Genomic DNA, 21065 nt, shown 5'->3' with positions numbered 1-21065 from the left:
GCCAGACCAGGGGGTGGCACTGTCTACTGATCCTTTTTCTCTTTCCACTGCAGACAGATTATGGGAGATTCTGCCTTTTCCAAATGATGTCACTTCCAGTTCCGGCCCTTATGACCTCACTTCCTCTTTCTTAAAACCGCCATCTTTGCCTCGTCAAGACAGTCCTGTTTTGCACATTCGAACTTGTACACAACTGTACACAATCTAACTATATGGCAGCCAGGACAAATTACATGGGGGCTGCCTCAAATCTTTTTGTGGCTCTTTGTCTCGTCTTTGACAACACATACAGTATTTACACATTGTGGTCCCCCTGCCGGGGCTGGAGCCCGGCCGGGACGCCCAGGAGGACCAGAGGAGGGCTTGTGCCTCCTCCAGACCGAGAGGGGGCGTCCGTCCTGGCTATGTTGGGGGCCTCGGGTAAAGGGCTTGGAAGCCCAGCCCTGTAGGGCCCGTGGCCACCGCCAGGCGGCGCCTCGATGCCGGTATATCCAGTGTGGTCCCCGGCCGGGGACGCCCAGGAGGACCAGAGGAGGGCTTGTGCCTCCTTCAGACCGAGAGGGGGCGTCCATCCTGGTTATGTTGGGGGCCTTGGGTAGAGGGCTTGGAAGCCCAGCCCTGTAGGGGCCTGTGGCCACCGCCAGGCGGCACCCCAGTGCCTTATTATCCCAGGAAGTGCCGGGGAGACGACAGGGGACACCCGGACGGCTTCCGGGTGCGCAGCCGGCACTTCTGCCACACGGGGTGTGTCCACGGAGATTGCCGGAAGCAGCTGGAGCCCATCCGGGTTCCTTTAAAATGGGGCCGCCTCCCTCCAGTCATTAGTGGAAGTCGGGTGGAAGAGGACGGAGCTGGAGAGAGGACTGGAGGCGGCCAGGAGGAAAAGAGGCACAGGACTGTGTGGCCTGGACATTGGGGGAATCGGTGCTGGAGGCACTGGGGTTTGTGCACGTGACTTATTTGTGTAAATATTGTAAATAAACAGTGTGTGGTGAATTTAAGATGTCCATCTGTGTGTGTCCGGGTCAAAGTTCACAACATATGTATTTAATAAACATAAGTATGTATGTATGTATGTATGTATGTATGTATGTATATGTAAACATATATAAATAAAATATGAATATATACACACACACATGCACTATTGTGTGAACACACTCCAGAATGACTAAAAGGAATAGAAATTTTAAAAGATAAATCAAATAAACCCTCTGCCTTGTCCATCCCAGGCCCAGACCCAGTGAGACGCCGTCGAGCCGTGTTGCCCTTTGTGTGAAGGAGCTCCCATTGTGTTTCTTGATACCCTTCTGTTTAATAATTCAGTGTCGGTGTGTCAGAGAGATGATAGGCAGCATTGTTCATAATGTCACAGTGTAATAACAGGGACGTGTTTTAATGACATGGGCAGTAACTTGGCAGCGTCTTTCATGGATTCTTTTTCACTGATACTTTCAGCATGCCCGTCTGCGGGACTCAAAGCACCTCCCCAATGGCACTGACATCAAGCCCTGACTACAAACCAGGGGGCGCCAGCAACAGTGTGTGTGCCCGTGTTGAGTGCCTCTTGACGCTGCGACTCTTTTTCTGTCTGTTCCAGTTTGGTCCTGCAAATCTCTGCTGGGTGCTGAGCTTTGGTTGTGAAATAAGAACCCCCAATGCAGAAATCCTTTCATCTCGGATTTTTTTCCTTCACTTACTGGAAGTCAGCACATATCACGGGGAAGTTCCTGCATGGCTGGTTTGGCTACTTTGAGATTAACAGATGGACACATTGAGCTGGCAAGATAAAATCTGACAAACATCTTAATATCGATGAATGACAAAACGAAAGGGAAGCCTTTCAGACCCCCCAGGTGAACACCCAGTGGTGACCAATTCTTACTCGATTGAGAAGATGAGCCGCTCCTCTGCTGGATTCTTTTACAGCTTTGTAGTAATGACACGAGAAACAAAGAACAATAATGTCCAGAATACACCTGGGCTAGCAGGTATCACAGAAACTGTCCAGTGACTAAACTGCATGGTGGAACAACTCAGTTAGATGGCCTGTTATCTCCAAAGTGTTGAAAAAGACTGTCGCTTGCACTTTTGCACGTTTTATTGAGATTCAGCTGAGCTTTCTGAGATGCATCAGTCTGGTTTTCCAGCGTTGTAAATGATCTTCTCATAGCAGTTGTCTCAGGGGTGTCAAGTCATATTTGGCCAGATCTTAGCTGCTGCTTCTGCCATTTTACTCGGCCGTTGGGAAGACGTGTGAGTCTCTGGTCCCACAGTTATCTCACAGCTCGGGTCAAATGGAGTTTGTTACCATTGGGAAACATCATTCAAAATCTTGATGTGTTCTTTGTGGAGTTCCACCAGGGATCTGTAATTGAGCCCATTTTATTTTTGCTCTCTTTATCACCTTTAGGGAAAAATCTTAGATCAGCATGACATGTCCTGTTAGAACATTTGAACAATCTAGACGGGAACAGGCCATTCAGCCCAACAATGATCACTGGCCCTGTCCATCCAATTCCACCAAAATAACATCAAGCTGGGTTTTGAAGGCCTCTAAAGTCCTCCTGCCCACCACAATACTTGGTTACTAATTCCATGTGTCTGTGGTTCTCTTCTTCATGTTTGTGTGAAACTTCCCCTTCACAAGTTTCCATCTGTGTCCTTGTGTTCTTCATGAACTTGATGTCCTGTCCACTTACTGTATTTCCTCCACAATAACATCAAGTTGAGTTTAGAAGGTTCCTAAAATCCTCCTGTCTACCACACTGCTTGGTCACTAATTCCATGTGTCTGTGGTTCTCTTCCTCATGTTTGTGTGAAATTTACCCTCAACGAGTTTCCATTTGAGTACCTGTTTTCTTCATGAACTTGATGTCCTGTCCACTTAATTCCACCAAAAAAAAAACATCAAGCAGAGTTTTGAAGACCCCTAAACTCCTCCTGTCCACCACACTACTTGGTCACAAATTCCATGTGTCTGTGGTTCTCTTCCTCATGTTTGTGTGAAACTTCCCCTTCACAAGTTTCCATCTGTGTCCTTGTGTTCTTCATGAACTTGATGTCCTGTCCACTTATTTCCTCCACAATAACATCAAGTCGAGTTTAGAAGGTTCCTTAAATCCTCCTGTCTACCACACTGCTTGGTCACTAATTCCATGTGTCTGTGGTTCTCTTCCTCATGTTTGTGTGAAATTTCCCCTTCCCAAGTTTCCAACTGTGTCCCCGTGTCCTCAATGAACTAATTTTAAAGTCACCATCTCAACCCCCTTTATAATTTTGAACACTCCAGTCAGGTCTCCTCTTCATCTCCTTAAGGCTCAGCTCTTTGAATCTTTCCTCCAAACTTATCCCCTGTAGCCCCATAATCAGCCTAGTTGCTCTTCTCTGGATCTTCTCTAGTGCTGCTATGTCGTTTTTGTAGCCTGGAGACCCAAACTGCACCCAGTACTCCATATGAGTACCAGATTACCAGCGCATTGTAAAGCTTGAGCAGAACCTCCTCAGTCTTGTCTTTCTTCTGTTTTGCTGACTATACTCGGTTTAATCTCCAGACCGTTCTCAATGGCCACATTCTACAAACTTGGTGACATTCCGAATATTCTTTTTGTTGTGGAAGATGGACGAGTAAGATGGTAGCTTTGTTTGTTTTGCCCTTTTTATCTATTCAAGATATCCTGTGTTTCATTACCTTGAGAGAAATCATTTACAAGTAAATTAAAAACAAGAGAAGGAAACCAAGCAGGGGGTGGTGGAGACCTGAAAGTGAAGGAAAAAGCAGCTAAAATCATCCATCGAAGTCTAAGGCAGTTTCAAGTTGAGGTTCACTATACGGCCTACCAGAGAATGAGCTTGAGAAGACAGGATGAAGGAACGGATCAGCCAGGACCTCGAGATGCAATCCAGGGAGTGAGGTGGGCAGTGAGAATATGGGCAGGGCCTCATCATCGCCACCTTCAGTCGTTACCAACAACACACCCTGTGGGTTGTGAAAGAAATTTAATTGTAACTGTATTAAAGAAAAACATCGTGTCCTCAACTGGGACCTTTTTAGAGTCTGAAACCAGGCAGGAGGAAGCTCATCCATCAAATCTTTAATTTCTCTTTATGAAGATGGATACACTCCATCAATGCAGCCTATTATGGAACGGTCAATAAGGAAAGTTACTGGCCAACTGAATTTACATAAGAGTGCTGAATAAATCCTGACAGTCACTCTGATTGGTGCGTTGGACTGAACCATCTGAATATTTACTCTGATTGGTTAAAGACGTGAGATGTTTGAAGCAGGGTGTCTAACCAGCCTTACATACCCTAAAATAAAACTCTCATTTCTACTCTATTCTTGGTCCTTGCTGTACTGTTCAGTACTTCTCGAGTTCTTGTGTGTGTGACGTCTGTCAGGTCCTTACTGGGTACTTGATAGTCAGCCAGCTTCTCGAACCTAAATGTTCTTTGTGGTTCACTTGAACTTTATCTGTTTTCCTGAGATGCTTGAAGTTTCTGACATTTATTAACCCTCTCATACAATTTCTAAGACAGATGTTATATTTTGATGTGGAAAGTCTACCAAGACACTCTACCCGCCTTAACCCTGACTCTGTGACCCATAAATCTCATTTTTCTTCCACAGGGTCAACAGCATAAGCTCTTTCGGGATACACAACTCCAACTTCTGAGCACGGAGAAAATAAAGACGTCTTGTCCGAGCTGAAGGTTATGAGTGCTGCACTCGGGGTAGAGATAAAGACAGATTTAGAGTACCGGATATGATGAAGGACATGAAAGGAACATCCAGCAGAGGAATCAGGATATCAAAGATCTGCTTGAACATTTAAGTGACAACTTTGATGTAAAGTTAAAAGACAATCTAAAAAAAATGGAAGGAAAACTATAAGAAAAGACAAGTAAAATCGACAATAAAATCAGAGAACTTACTGCTAACCTGGAAGAAGTGAAGCAAATGCTTAGGACCAACATTGAAGAAGGAGAACAATTGATATCCACCACCGATGAAAAATCAACGGCTGTAGAATCCAAATGCCAAGTGCTTTCTGACAGACTAGGAGGGTTTGAAGACAAACAAAGAAGGAAGGACTTCTTGAAAAACCGTGAAAGTCAAAATTCATGTGAATTTCATAGCCAAATGATTTTCCAAAATGGTAGGAGGGAGGACTTTAAATCAGACCCCGAGATCTCAGCTGCTTATCGCATGCGTGGATCGAATGCCTCAAAGCCTACAAGTCTGATTGTCAGATTTGATGAACTACGGGATAAAGAAAATTTGATGTTGATTATCAGACAGAAAGAGGAGTTTATATTAAATCCCACCACCCCAGATTTCCTCCCCTTCAGCCACTGCAAAACATGTTGTATTCTACAACGTTAAATGGAGCGACATCAGACATTGTCTCTCGTTTCTGGCTAAACTGAAAGTGACAGTTGATGGCAAATTCTGTATCTTTAGCTCTCCTGCAGAAGCAGAAAAAGAGCTAAAAAGATCCATCACAACATCCTTTAGAACTGGATGAAGAGTGTGGCCACCAGAGGGCGCCCCAGCCAGCCACACAGACGCCGACACAAGTTTGCCACACAACACACGTGGGAAGTGCTTTTTTTCTTGCTCCCCATGACACAGCACAGTTCCCAAGCACCAAACTACAACAAAACATGAGCCTTTCTTTCCTTCCTTCCTTCCTTCCTTCCTTCCTTCCTTCCTTCCTCTTCCTCGTCTACCTCCACTTCTCCTCTGTCAAGGTTCTTCCTCTTTCTCCTTACATAGGCTTCTTTTATTCAACTCCTGGTAGTGCACCAAGTGGGTTTTCAGTGTTACCTGGAATCACTTCCAGTCCAAAGTTGGACTTTGTAAAACTCTCCCCCCACCCCCCAGCAGCCCCCCACGGAACCCAACAGGGCTGTTCCAAACTCCAACTCTCCAGAAGCCCTGTGGGAATCCACAACACGGGAGAAGCTCAGAAATTGATTGCCATAACCCCAGCATTAGCATCCTGGCACTGGTTACCTGTTAAAGACAGGAGTCATTTGAAGGTCCTGCTCTTAGTTTACAAATGGATTGCTGGTGTCGCCCCTTTCCATCTTTGAGACTTACTTACTGCACATTCATCGCTTAGTTCTTTGTGCTCAGGGGTCCACTAACCTCTTGGCTGTTCCATGGATGATACTGCACACAATGGGTGACCAAGTTGTGGGTCAGGGTCCCGCAGTCAGACAGTGAGTATCTTTAAGAAGTTCTAACAGACGTAACGGTAGGGAAGGGAGTGTGCATTGCCTGAATTACACAAACGACGCCATACGCTGCCTGCTGTCCACAGCACAAGCTTTCATAAATGGCAGCACTTGGGTGAGGGGGCCCCAGGCGGTCACCTGTGTCACCTAAAGGGTTGACCAGAACTAGATAAGAAATTGCCATTTTTTTTTTTTGCAATCTGCTCAGTTTTGATTCCTTCAGAAAGGCATTCAGACAGAAACATCACAAAGATGGGGACCACCTGCCAAATGCCTGTCGTAATTACGTCATGTTTGTATTTCCCCTCTGGTGCTGCGTGCTTTGAATAGGTTACTGTATCTACAACTACACCTCCATACAGGTGGACTTCAGGCACTACGCTATAAACTGGAAAGCAATCACAGTATGCAGCAGGACTCCGACAGAGCTGAGACAATGCAAGGACCAGAGCAGGACAGGAAGAAGTCATGGAAGAGGAAGAAGAGGAAGGGGAATAAGAACGAGTGGTGGAGCTAGGGTGAGGGGAAGACAGCATGGCAGAGGAAGAGGGAGAAGAGGTCAGCGTCATCAGTTTGTCTCAAATGTAATGAGGGCCACAATTGTGAACCATGTGATCAAACATAGCCTTACCATGGCAGAGGCTGGACAACGAGTACTGCCTAATGTCAGACGGTCCTCCATCACTGAAATATTTCTGAAGGAAATCCAGTGAGTAATCACATACGATGATATTGTCACTTCAGTGTTGCACATTTACTGCTCTGAGTTTACAAGAAAGTAAGTAAATACGTCCAGGATGGAGCGTCTGCCTTATGCTGGTGGAAGGAGAGCAGTTTTCACACCGCAACAGGAAAAAGAAATATGCAGCACGGTGATTTCCAATAATTCTGTTAGATTTCAGGAGATCCAGAGTGCCATTATAGAAGATAAAGGCATCTCTCGAAACATCAGTTCTGTCAGCCTCCCCAGAATAAGTCGAGCGTTGAGCAGACATTAACTCACAATGAATCACCTGAAGCAGGCTGACTTTAGAAAAGAAACGCGGAAGACTTAAGGAGCATCGATACCATTATGTGCAGGTAAAGTACTTCATGGTGCCATACTGGACAATGGACACTCCTGCAGTGCCATCTCTTTACTGCAGGCTGCACTGTGCTGTGATGCTACAGAGAGTAATGAAATGGAACAATACAATGTTTCAAAGAGCTAAGATGACAAATTTCAAAACAATCTGTAATAAACTTCACCTGCAAAACTGGAAAAACTGGAAAAGGAAATGATTGTTGTTTGAAAAATATATTTACCTTACGCCAAACAACCATCAGTGCCAATTGTCAGAAACGTGTCCCACCAAAGCAAATTGCAAGAATGCCAACAGCTGAAATAATGACTTAGGAATCTGAGTCTTTGTGACTGATTTTATTATTCATTGTGTCCACCATGCACTGTGTATCCACATAGATAGATGTGAAAGGCACTATATAATAAATAGATAGATAGATAGATAGATAGATAGATAGATGATAGGCATATATATAATAGATAGATAGATAGATAGATAGATGTGAAAGGCACTATATAATAGATAGATAGATAGATAGATAGATAGATAGATAGATAGATAGATAGATAGATAGATAGATAGATAGTACTACCAACTATACTAAAAAATTCTATTATTATAATTCAATTAACATTACCCTCACAGTGCTGTCACCATTTTCCAAATAAGTATAATTGATAAGTGTGTATTCTATATAAATATATAGTATATTAGGGCACCACTCTCATAAACCCATTTACTTCTTAATTCAGGAAAGAACAACATTTGACAGAAACAAGCCTGACAATATCGAACGCAGGCTTCAAAAGAACTGAAATGATTCCAACTGAATTCTAACATAGAACACCAAGCTCCCCTTTCCTCGGTGGTCCTGTCAAGATGACACCACCTTCATGGGGTTCATCATGTTATGTCCCTGAGACTGGAAGGGCCGGGGCTTTGTTCTGACCTTACTGTCGGGTTTGGTTGCCATCACTGGGTGTATTTTCAGGGTTGTGGACAAAGGAGAGGAGACCATTATCAACAGTGCCCCCTGTTGACCAGGAGTGACAATGCTTACCTCAGCTGAGCTGATCAGGGCAATAGACGGTAGCTGTGGATCTCCAGAGGTTGCACTCCATTGAGGAGGTTGTCACTTTATATTATACATCACTGGCTACACTGTGGTTATGACTGGATTTGGGAGAGGGTTCTCTGACTCCATTCAAGTAAATCATGTGACAAAAGCCTGCGTGAATATATCTCTCCTGCAAGCCAACTATGATATATAGTGTGATGAGAGAAGTCGCAAAATCAACCGGAATGTTCAAGCAAATTTTAGAAAAAAAACCCAATCTAAATCCGCAAAGTTGTTCTCTTGTGAAAAGTGGACAGACATACAGACAGACAGACGTTGGATTTGAAATATATGGAGATACTAGGGGTCTTTGCCCCCTGGTTTGGTTATCCAGATTTACAATTTAAAGAGATTGTTATTTTCATTTCATTCATTTTTTATTTCTTGATATTTGCCAGTAATAAAGCTGTAGTGAATAAGTTATTCCTCGCCCCCCCCCCCCCCCCATCACACTTCTCCGGGGCTGCCAATGCCGTGTTGCATGATCTGCATGTCCCGCTATGTGACACTCATTTAAAAGCCTGTACAGCAGCTGTACTTTTGCCTCACTTCTTTATCTCGTGGGACTTCAAAGTGCCTTCCAAGAAGATGGCGTCTCGTCTCCCTCGTCTCCCTCCCAAAATATTTGTTTTAATAATAGAGAGATATCTGATGTGGACTATGGCCGGCTAGTCATCCCAGCCAATACCCCCAGGCCGCCAGATGGGGCCCTCCCTGCAACATGGAGGTGCCCCAAATGCCAGCAGGGAATCATGGACATTGGAGTTTTCCTTCACAGCCCTGTTGGATACCCTGGGGGCCACCAGAGGACACTGCAGGGAGGCCAAGGGACTGTTATTGGCTCTATAACCCGGACGTACGTCTTAGCCACAGCGACAGGGGAAATGATGTACTTCCGGAATGAAGAAGAAGAGTTTTGATCTGACCCAGAAGTGATAAGAATCACATGGACTGAGAGGATCAGAAACACTTCCAGGCCAGGGACTATAAAAGGACTCTGGGAAATCCCAGACGGGCGAGTTGAGTCGGGAGGAAGGGTGGCAACACGTCTGGGAGAGTGGAGGACTGATTACTGTAGTTGTGTATTATTGATTACTGGTTTATGAATATAGTGGAGTGGAGGGTGCTTTGTGCACTGTATTGTCCTAATAAATCAAATTATTGGACGTTTATCTGGCGTCTGGCATCTGATCTGAGGGTTCAAGGAGACAACAGCGCTCCCTATGTGTCACACTGACTAAATATTCTAAAGAAGTTCAAAGATTTCGATTGATTCAGTATTGGAATAATCAGATCATGAAAATGAATGAATGGTTCATTCTGCAAAGTGTTAATAATAATAATAATAATAATAATAATAATAATAATAATAATAATAATAATTAGCTTTATTTATAAGGCACTTTACATTTGTAGTCGATTTCAAAGTCAGTCAGTCATCGTCCAACCTGCTATACCCTAACAACAGGGTCACGGGGTCTGCTGGAGCCAATGCCAGCCAACAAAGGGAGCAAGGCAGAAAACAAACCCCAGGCAGGGCGCCAGCCCACCACAGGGCACAATTTAGAATCTCCATTGCACTTCACCTGCATGTCATAGGACTGTGGGAGGAAACCCACACAGACACGGGGAGAACATGCAAACTCCACGCAGGCAGGGAGGACCCCGGTCTCCTAACTGCGAGGCAGCGGCGCTACCCACTACGCCACTGTGCCACCCTAAATCTCAAAGTGCTACATAAAAATATTTAACAAAGACAAAACAAGATAAAACCACAGATAACATGATTTCCTAAATAGAAAAGTCTTTAGCGGTTTTTAAAAACAGCCCACAGTCTGCTCTGTTCTCAAGTTCTCTGGTAGGGCAAAGGCTCCGTCCCCCATTGTGCAAAGTTTGGTCACAGCTGGGCAAAGAGGTGGGTATTTCCAAAACTGAGGTTTCTTGTAGCGGGTTGTAATATAAGAAGTTCCTTAAGGTATTGTCGAGCATTTCCATGGATACACTGGTGAGTGTATTGTATTCTATACGGGGGTGAATTGGGGGCCAATGAAGTGACCGAAGGATCGGTGAAATGGGCTCATATTTCTGCACTCTCATCAGGGTCCTTGCAGCATTATTTTGATTTTTGGTGGAGCTTTTGAAGGCTCTTACTGGGGGTCCCAATGAGGAGAGCATTACAATAATCCAGCCTGGAGGAGACAAAGGCATGAAGCAGCTTTTCAGCATCACAAAGGGAAAGGCAGGGACGGAGTTTGGCTATGTTTCAAAGATGAAGGAATGCAATTTTACAGAGGTGGTGGTAATGTGTATCAAATGACAAATGGGAGTCTATTTTGACACCCAAATGTGTAACAGAAGGGAAGAAAGTAATGGCATGACCAGAACAGGAAAAGTGTTGTGCAAGCAAAAAGGTTCTTCTTCATTGGAAATTCAAGACTCCAAGAATACATGAGTGAGTATGAAAAGTTTAATTGCACATTTTGATTTTCCATCCATCCATTATCCAACCTGCTATATCCTAACTACAGGGTCATGCCGGTCTGCTGGAGTCAATTCCAGCCAACAAAGGGTGCAAGGCAGGAAACCAACCCCAGGCAGGGCACCAGCCCACCACAGGGCACACACACTAGGGAAAATTTAGGATCGTCAATGCACCTAACCTGCATGTCTTTGGACTGTGAGAGGAAACCCATGCAGATAAGGGGAGAACATGCAAACTCCAAGCAGGGAGGACCCCGGAAGTGAACCCAGGTCTCCTAACTGCGAGGCAGCAGCGCTACCCACTGCGCCGCCCACATTTTGATTTTTCACACATTAATTCATTTCTGATCGACTAAAGGAGGCATACAGCATGCACCAAAACTGAAACTTCGTCCGCCAAGCACATCAGGGGTCTCCATCAATAACTCGGGGCTGCAGGTGTCTGTTTATTGTGGATTGATATTTGCGTTAAACCTGGATTGAGATACATTCACGCCACATTCTCCTTTTGTGTGTTTGTGATCATCAAAAAATGTCGACATCTCCGGAGATGAACAATACAGAAGAGTAAGATAGAAATCAGCCCCGCCCACCCTCGCCTCGCCCGCCTCCGCCCCACCTGATCAAAGGGTTAAACATTCCGCGGACATCCAGTCGCCTGAGAAGAGAAGAGGAACGTTCAAGACTCGTGACTAAGCCACAGCCGCAAATTAAAAAAAAAAAAAAATACACAACAACTGCTAGTAGACAGACAAACAAAAGTCTTCGTTGCCATTCGCCCGCAGCAGTCCCCGGGCACAGTGGATTTGTCACCGAATAGCCAAAGAAAACGGAAATCAGGATGAGGCTCACGAGCACATTGGAGCGCGCAGACTTCACCGCGGCCGGGCACACATAACACCGGGACGTCCATTCACGACTTCTCCAGTAAAGGGTTCAAGGATATCCCGGAAAGAAAGAGCGCACGAAATCAATTTACGTTAATATAATTAATATTGGACTGAGGGCAGTCCCGTGGAAAGCGGGCGCGTAAAAGCCAGCGAGGAACGCGCTTTGTTTTTGACCAGAAGATCTTTTCTTCGATCTTCACTTCATTTCCTCCGTCCTTTACTTCAAACTCATCATCCATCGAGAAGATGAGCCTTTGGATTTTGACTTCTGCACTTTTGTCAGTCTCCGGTAAGAGGATTTCATTGTTTTTTTAGTTTTTTTTGCATGTAATGTTAATCCGTCAGTCCAATTTCTGAATGGCGTTCAGTCGCGAGGAGTCGAAACCCTTACTGGTAGCAGGTTAGGAGTCAAGGGCAGAAGTGACGTCAGACATTGTTGTGCATGAAACGACATTTCATAATGCGGGTCTTTCTCAGAGGGTCGTCTAACTGACAAAGCAATGGAATGTCACCGAGCTGGAGTTCCACAATAGAATTCCAAACCTGGCACTCGCTGTGTTTTCTGTACGCTTCTGCCCGACTTTTTTCGGAGTGTTTGTAAATCCCACATATACGTGTCAATGGGCTGCTCCAAGGTGGTCCAAGAAGGGGCTACTACCCCCGCGATGAACTGCTATTGTTGGCACTGACTTGTAATGGGGGTACACTCGCTCAGGCTTTATAGTTCTAAAATGGGTGAAACTCATCTGATTATAGATGGGTGCGTGGAGTCAATGACTGTGCAAGTATCTCTCGGGAAAAATGGAATATACAGAGGGAGAGAAAGAAATGGGTGGTTAGAGAGGGAGGGAGAGGGGAAGAAAGTTTGGAGGTTTGAATTTAACTTTATTAATCAATAATCAACAAATCATTTACAATGTATTAAGTACAAAAAGAAAAAAGAAAGAAAACAATACAAAGCATTTACATTATTGTAAGTAAAGAAAACACCCCGAAAAGTAAACGATATTTAATTCATATTTCATACTTTCAAGTTGCGGCCAGAATATTAGTAAAATATGTAAATGTACAAAAGAAAAAATATTATTTATTGGAGTCAAAAATCACGAAATACTTTACCTATGTAAAAGAAAAATTAATTACTATTTAACGGAGTAAAACCATGAAATGAGAATATTTCCTCTCTTACCGATTGGAGTATTCCCGTTAAACTGAGGTCCACTATGCTCGTTGAATATTTATAAGAGACGAAATAAGCGATCCATTCGTTTTAACGGACATTCTTATAGATTAAAAAAACAACTTTTTTTTAAGGGACTCGTTTAAATTAGTAATTTAAAAATCACATGAAAACTAAAGTGGTATGCGATGGGGTCATTGTAACTCGACCTTCAGCTAACTAAATCACCTAAATACAAACATTGGTGTTATGAAGAGATATTTTTTTTAATAGTTTGTGAAAGTTTACTCCATCGAAAATAAAAACCACGACTTTCTTGATATTAAAAACCACGAATTTCTTGATATTTTACTTTATAATTTAGAAACGGAACAAGAATCCGCAAATTTAGCAACATCTCATTAAAGTTTGATAAATTCTGAAAAGAATGATACCAAACATATATATATATATAGGTTTTAAAATAAGCTTGATTTAAAGCGTCACAAAAAACGTGACATAAAAATGTGACATAAGATCGTTGCACTTTTAGGCTTAGGATTTTATATATATATAATATGTACATTTGCAAAATGTCTTATGAACACACCACCCTTCTGCAAAAGAACCCACATCTGCGCTCATTTTGTAGAATTTATATTTTAAGTACACTTTGCCATAGAATGGGGGTTGATAGAGGGTGAGCAAAGAGAGAGAGAGGGAGATGGAGAGTGAGAGAGCGCCGCTGCCGTCAGTACTTGTGTTGCGCACGCAGCTGCAGAAGGAGAAGATTCGCAGCCGCGCTTGACTAAAAGCGCCGCATCACGTAGTTGAGCGCACCTCGCTTATCCTGTTACCATTTTCTCGCGCCCCCATCCAAACAATCTACTCCTCCAACTGGAATCCCATGACAACTCTAGAGTATATTTTTAATGAAAACGGTGGCGGGGAGCCATTCGCTAACGCCGTTAAAAAAGGAAAGAAACGCTAGCCAATCAAACTCTTAATGCTACCCAAAGTAAAAGTCCGACGTTAAAATCCTATAGCCTGGGGATGGCGATACACTGATGTAAGGAGTAACAGAGAGAGAGAGTAAATGGTGTAGCAAGACACAGAGGGAGAGAGAGAGAGAATAGTGGGTGATCAAGAGAGAGAAAGAGTGAGAGAGTTTGTTCTTCCCGTGTTCAGGTGGGCTTTCGCTGGGTGTTCCAATTTACTCCCACTGTCCAAAGACATGCAGTTTAGGTGTTGCTGTCCTGGCCCATGGGGGTCTGTACGTGTGTGTTTGTTTGCCCTGAAGTCCACTAGTTTTAAGAAACATAGTAACACAGTTTGTTGATAAACACGGGAATTATAGAAATTAGGGTTAGGGTTATAATAACTGTGTATATGTCAGCATAGAAGACAGGAAGCAAGACAGACAGAACAGACAAAAATGGAAGAAGCTGGCTGCTTATTGGCTGTTTAGAGTTCTGATTTATTTAGCGCCCACGCCACTTTGATAGATTATACATCTAACTCCGAGCTCGAAGCACAAAGAGGAATTCCCCACCCCAAACCCCTACTTTTTGATGAGACATCCATATACAGTATTTCAGTGCTTGAGATGCCAAGGGGGAGTCCCCAGCCTTCTCCACTCTTTAATTTTATATTCATGTATAAGTGGCAGAAAGACTTTGACTCCCTGTGTTAGGAGTGAAGAGGTTTAACGTTTAGATGTGGCTTTGGCAGCTTCACCTAAGGCAGCAAAAGTGCTCGACCCAGCTCTGATCTGCCCACCACCTCATTATAACAGACACACACACACAGATCGAGCACAACGCCGGTCTTCCGGTGTTCACTCTTCTTACGTTGCTTATGCTGTGTGTTTTTTATTTATTTTTTTTCAGTGTCAGCTCTCAGAAACGACTCAGTAGCCCCGAGTTCCAACTCTTCCTCTACTGTTCTGAATCTCTTGGAGATTCACAGTCCTGTAGGTACGTATGTCCACATGTCTGCTCTTGTGGTTGCCATAGTTACTTGTCGCTGGCGTGTCTTTAATGATCCTCTTCCTCTCCTCCTCTCCAAGCTTGTGGCCAGTCACCACACAAGAGCAGCACAGTGGGCGGGGCCAATGCCTATGCAGGGGCGTGGCCTTGGCAGGTGCTGATAGAGTATCAGTCTGAGTCTGCAGCAGCCATTACCATCTGCGGAGGTTCTCTGATTGCACGAAGCTGGGTCCTCTCTGCAGCGCACTGCTTCCCTATGTAAGTACGACGTTCTGCTGCCGAGTGGGGGGCTGTACGGGTTAGTAAGTGGGCAACCATTCTAATGACTGCATAGCGATGAGCAAAGTTTTGACATACAGTTCTGCGAAGCTGACATCAAAAGTGCTCCAGGTGCTCCCCAATGAACATCTGGCAGCACTTGCGGGTGTGGCAGAAACACTGCATACCCCAGTTCCGGAGCAGCCCAGGCGTGCCCTGGCATTGGCCACTTAGCTCCACAGGGTTGGGATCCCCATGTCCGTGGCCCCCTATACAATCCAGGTAGGCTGCCCTCTTACATTCCAGGGAAGATACTGCCCTTCTCCCGGTCTTTCCCGGTGGGGCAAGGTCCCTGGACATCTGTCACAATGGTCTGTCGTCACGTGTCACCTCAGACTCTCTGCTCCTTTTTCAATGATTATTCTGGAGAGTTTGCCGACGTTTCATACCAAATGTTCTTCCTCCCTTCCAGAACTAATAACATCTCGGGGTACACCCTGTACATGGGCAGATACTGGCTTTACCAGCCCACCTTCACTGAACAGGCTCGGACCATCAGTAATGTCATTGGATACCCAGGATACCAATCTGCCGAATTGGGTGGGAACGTGGTGCTGATTCAGCTAAGTTCCCCAGTCGACTACACGGACTACATCCAGCCCATCTGCCTGCCATCTCCTGCTGCTCCTTTCCCAAACGGACAGAAGTGTTGGGTGACTGGCTGGGGAAACATCGACGAAGGAGGTAAGCTTGTGCTACTTGAGTGAGACTCAGGCTGGCATTTAATTGCATGAGGTTGCCTTCCCACAGATTGCTAGGAATAATGAACCACAAGACGTGTTGCCAAATCACTTGTGGTAGAGTCAACAGAAAAACGTATTCTTAAAATTGGTAATTTCTACATATTAGAATGTAGAACATGAACATGAGAAAAATAGACACTACATTTTATTAAGATGTAAGAGTTAGGAGTTAAAAGGCTCATGCCAGTATATTTTCTTATTACGCTGTATAAGCCACAGACCACCATTATCTCAGGAGGAGAGCTGAGAAGAGATGGACCCCTTGGCAAGAAAGGGAATGTGAACTCTTGGGTTGTAAATGATTGGTGAGTGCAGGTAAGGGCTTGTCAGACAGACATGATGAACAATGAAGAGTTTGACACCCACCAAGCAGAGAGATAATGGGAGATGAATTAGAGGCAGGAGTAGAGCAATGGAGTGCTAGAAGTCAGATGAGGAAGAAGAATGGCTTAAGTGATAAGAATTGTAATAAAAGTAAAAGGTGCCCATTACTGGGGGCTCGTTGTTCCATCTTAAGTGGGTCTGTAGGCGCGACACACAATAAACCTTAATTGTGCTGCCAAGTGTCTTCATTGGTGCTGAGGGCGCCCCTGCCATGTCAGATTACTTGACCGATTCCACCTTTCACCTTTCATTCATTCTGATTGGAGTTCAAGGACGGACTTATTGGCATCGCTGCACGTCTTGCATTTAATGGACACGCTAATTGTAACCAAGCAAATAAAAAACAGGTAGAAGATACTCCTGGTAAGATGTCTACCTCTCTTGGTGGCCAGTTGACATCTCCCTGCTGTTCCTCATGTATTAACTGGCTGGGCCATGGAGGTTGTGACCCTGACCCAAACTACGCAGGTCACCGTTTGATACCCGTCCCTATCCAAGTTTGTGAAAAAGTAAGTACACCCCATGGAAATGGTTGACTTTTTTATGGCAATTGTTGACATCGGATGTTCATGCAAGCAGGGCCTACAGGTAGAGGTGACGTACTTGAACAAGTGACACGTCGAATTGACATGGTGTATTCATTCTCATAATCTGAATGAACAAAATGGAAGACTCGTCAAATGAAAGAAGCAGCTCCACCAGCACATGCATCACCACTTCAGAGTCATCAAATTAGAATCAGTTGTCTGGATTGGGTGCCCACGATAAGAACCTCCTTATCATAAACATCGTTGGTCAAACATGTCTCGTGTTCTCTTAATTGCCTGGCTAAATGTCCAGGTGGGCCTGATTGTCTTATTTAAATCACAGATATCAAGGGTCTGGAGATCTCTTTGCTAATGACATGTGTGGTGTCATCTTGCCAAAGTCCAAAGAGCTCTCTCAGGCCCTCATAAAGAAGGTTAGGTTATGACTAAGAGTTTGGCAAGGATTTTCAAAAGATCACCAAATTATTTGAAATCATTCCTTCAATTTTAAGGAAAATCATCTCCAAGCAACATAGATTTTAAATGACTGCTAATTTCTCCAGGACTGCCTGGACCAGCAAATTCAGCCCAAGATCACACCATTTCATACTAATAAAAGTCTCCAAGAACCCTACAATTTCTTTTGTGGGATATGCAAGGAAATGTTTGTAAAAGTTGGTCTTAAAGTGCAAGTGTCTACAATCAAAAATAGATGGCACAAATTTGACCTGTATGTGAGGTGTGCCCAGAATAAGTCCAAAAAAGAACATCAGAGTGGGACTACGTTACATCATTGAACATCTAGGCAAAGACCAGGCCTTCTGGAGCAGTGTGTTCTGGAGAGACAAATCAAAGATGGAGTTGTTTGGCCATAGTAACAGTAGACAGCTTCTCAGAAGAAGACCCTCATACCAACATGGTGGTGGGAATGTTCTGGTCTGGGGTTGCTTTGCTCCTTCAGGTCCTGGACATCTTGCGGTCAGGAGAATGTGGGTCCATCTGTCTGGAAGTGGAAATAGAACCAGAAATGGACCTCTAAACACAATAATGATCTGAAGCACACTAAGCAGTTTCTCCCAAGGAAGAAATGGAGGGTCATGGACCGGCCTAATCAAAAACCTGATTTTGTGGGGGGATTAGAGATGGGCAGGACGTGCAAGAAAAACCACCAAGTTGCAACTGACAGGAGTGGCCCAAATGTCATGGAGTCGATGACAGAGACTTGCCAAAAATTGTCTACAAGAAGTCACTTCTGCTAAAGGTGGCAATGCCCGTTTCTGAGGTTCAGAGTGGACTTTCTTTTCACCCAATTACATCAACTGGTATTTTCGTTAAATAATAGTTGAAAAGGACTTGTGTTTTTATACAGTGGATCTCCTTTATCTGTAGGCACAGTTTACAGGAACTTCTAATGTTTGCCTGTTCAAATCCAAGGGTTGCACTTACTTTTTCAAATGATTGCACCCTTTATTTAATTATTGCAGTTTTTATTTTAAAATGGCCTTGTTTGCTAAGTTTCCTTTTATTTTGCACATGCTGGCAGTGCGGCATTGTAATTAAGACTTTGAACTTCAGGCCCTAAGGTTGTGGTTCCTCCTGTTTGCCTGTTCAAAAATGTCAAATTGGCCACCAGTTTCCCTGGAGTGTACTTACTTTTTCACACGTAAAGGTCCAAATGAAGAAAGTTAAGAAGGTCAACAAACATACGAGAGGAAAGGGAGCCGAACAATTAAAGCTGTAATAGCTCATTCCAAACCTCTTGCCTGGGGTCTCTTAGGCCCTTCAGTAGGGGTGCCTATACCAAACTTGTTAGCTGCCATCTTCCTGCTGTCTTCTTGCCTAAACAGATGGATGCTGGGAAGGTTCAACAAGACATATCATCACTCGCTCATCATCTTCATCTCTTTATCTCTTTCTCTAGTCAGTTTGCTGTCTCTCGGGCCACTGCAGGAACTCCAAGTTTCCATCATCAGCATGGCCAATTGCTCCATGTTGTACAGTGATGCCGGGGCACTGGACACCTTCCCGTCAGATGCGTTCTGCGCTGGGATCCCACAAGGCCAGAGTAACTTGTGTCTGGTGAGTGTGTGCCCCGCCTGTCTATCAAACAGCATTTAGGACCAGAAACCTAATTCATACTTTCATTTCTTTCCATCAAGGGTGATTCTGGGGGACCCCTGGTGTGCCAGAACAGTGATGGACATTGGGTGCAAGCAGGAATTGTGAGCTTTGGAGTTCCCTGTGCACAACCCAACCTACCAAGGGTCTACGTACAGGTGACGGCTTACAGCGGCTGGATTCAGCGTCAGGTCACCGGTCCACAGATTGCTAACAGGGGAGCCGCCCAGGTGCGCGACACGGTGGGCTGCCAGGCTTCTCCATTTGGACACACCTGTTCCGGTTGTGGCCCTGCTACAATAAATATGAGGGTGGAATTCAAGCTTCTGATTTTCCTTGTTTTAACGGCATTTTCTTAACGTCAGCACCGCACCCTGATCCAGTGGGGCAATGGAATGGGGCAATGCCATTTTAGAATCTCAATGTGCCCCCCCCCACTCCCTAACCAGGCATCCTACATGCCCCTACAAAAAGATTCCAGCACGCCAGACAGCTTAACTGAACGCCTGATTGCCTAAAGGTAATGGAAACGTCACAGACGGCGAGGTTCGCTCTCAAGTCAGTCCTTCACTGTCCTTTAATTGGCTGAAAATAACCATGGAGACTACAGAAGTTCACTCTCTGTCTGTCAACCATTTTAAAGTGCCCTGATTGGACGAGCAGTGCTACAAAATGTTGCTGATTAGTTCTTGTGATTATTTGCGAGCAGACAGGAAAGGAGAATCTACTTATTGAGGTGTGATAGCGTAGTCGGCATTCACTGCGAACAGTGCCCGTATTTATGAAGCGTCTCAGAGTAGGAAAACGATCCTAATGTCCTCAACATTTGATGCAAATTTGACCCAACTCTTAGGAGCAAGAGTAAGAGCCCTTTATCAATTTTCCTAAATTAGAAAGCTACCCCTAACTTCATCAGGATTTAGGAGAGCTTGTGAGCTGTCTGAAGTCGTGAGGATCTGCTACATGATGGAGACCAGACAAGGCAGAACGTTTTAGAGATGGTGGACAACAATAACCTCATTATAGGATATCGATCTGACAGCTCCATTCAAGGCTACCGGCACTACTAGGGCGTTATAGACTCTTGATTTTGTCCACAGTTTGATGTCTCTGCCCTCTTCCTAACTTAGCAAATGTTGCTCCTGTCCAAGCTACTCTCTTCGCCACGTCCATCTTTCATCTCTCCAATGTCACTTCTCAAATATGTGAGTCTCTCTACTCTTTCCAGCGCTTGACCAATCTGTTCATTTCTTCTTGATCTCCAATCTTCATCCATTTTGTTTTGGGTTTGCTAAGCTGAATGGATGCACAGAGTGGTGAGGACGGCGTGGAGAGATGAAGAGACCCCAGAAGATTGGAGAAAAATGATCCATTGTACCGCTGCAGACGTCTGCTAGGCGTGCTTTAGTGCTTAGTGTTTTGGGACCTGACTGGTGGAGAACATTCTTTGCTCTGTTTGTCCTTTTTGTTTCTTGATTTTTTTTGTTAATAAATTTCCTATTTTTTAAAGATTCCTGTTTGGATTGTCTTTAAAATCCAGAGATGTACATTATATTTCTCTCTCTCTCGTGCGCGCGTAAGAATTTCTTTTGACGCTCATTGCATTTTGAACTTTTAACTCTTTCAGGGAGGATGTCGACTTTTGTCAAAATTCAGGGGTAGGACGGTAATCAGCTGTAAACGGCGACAAAACTCGCTGATACGTTTTAGTTTGACTCTCTCTGCTAGAAGGAAAGTTAGCTTCGTTGATTTGCCTTTGATTTCCTTTGCGTGAATGAGCAGCGAAGAGCAAACAACCTCTAAAATGGCATCGACGTCTGGCGAGAGACCAAAGCGATTGTGCAAAGCAAAATGCTCCACGGGTGACATTTTGTGTGTTACTGCTGAATCATACTCGGACTTGTTGGACTCGAAAATGAAACCGAGGTACCAGCATCAGCTGATCGTAGTGCTGAACACGTTCATGTAGCTTATATGCCTACATAGAAAACCACCGCTTACGATGACAAGAGATACGAATTAGATTGCAT

General features: G+C 44.4%; 1 protein-coding gene across 1 annotated transcript; it reads left to right on the top strand.

Annotated features, from left to right (window-relative positions):
• The first annotated feature begins 11561 nt into the window (after positions 1-11561).
• Positions 11562-20547, top strand: LOC120536583 (serine protease 33-like). The gene is made up of 6 exons (XM_039764980.1): positions 11562-12087; positions 14847-14933; positions 15026-15203; positions 15676-15947; positions 18839-18996; positions 19077-20547. The coding sequence occupies exons 1-6, from the start codon at positions 12045-12047 to the stop codon at positions 19392-19394; spliced, it is 1056 nt and encodes a 351-aa protein (XP_039620914.1). The 5' UTR covers positions 11562-12044; the 3' UTR covers positions 19395-20547.
• Positions 20548-21065: the final 518 nt, after the last annotated feature.

This window comes from Polypterus senegalus, chromosome 10 (genome assembly GCF_016835505.1).
Source record: "Polypterus senegalus isolate Bchr_013 chromosome 10, ASM1683550v1, whole genome shotgun sequence".
Taxonomy (NCBI): Eukaryota; Metazoa; Chordata; class Cladistia; order Polypteriformes; family Polypteridae; genus Polypterus; species Polypterus senegalus.
The sequence above is the reverse complement of the archived record's forward strand: the minus strand, read 5'-3'. Positions and strand labels throughout refer to the sequence as shown.

Coding starts and splice junctions, on each gene's coding strand:
- LOC120536583 (XM_039764980.1), top strand. CDS start 12,045: ATGAGCCTTTGGATTTTGACTTCTGCACTTTTGTCAGTCTCCG. Junction 15,204..15,675: donor GCAGCGCACTGCTTCCCTAT/GTAAGTACGACG, acceptor CCTCCCTTCCAG/AACTAATAACATCTCGGGGT. Junction 15,948..18,838: donor GGGAAACATCGACGAAGGAG/GTAAGCTTGTGC, acceptor CTCTTTCTCTAG/TCAGTTTGCTGTCTCTCGGG.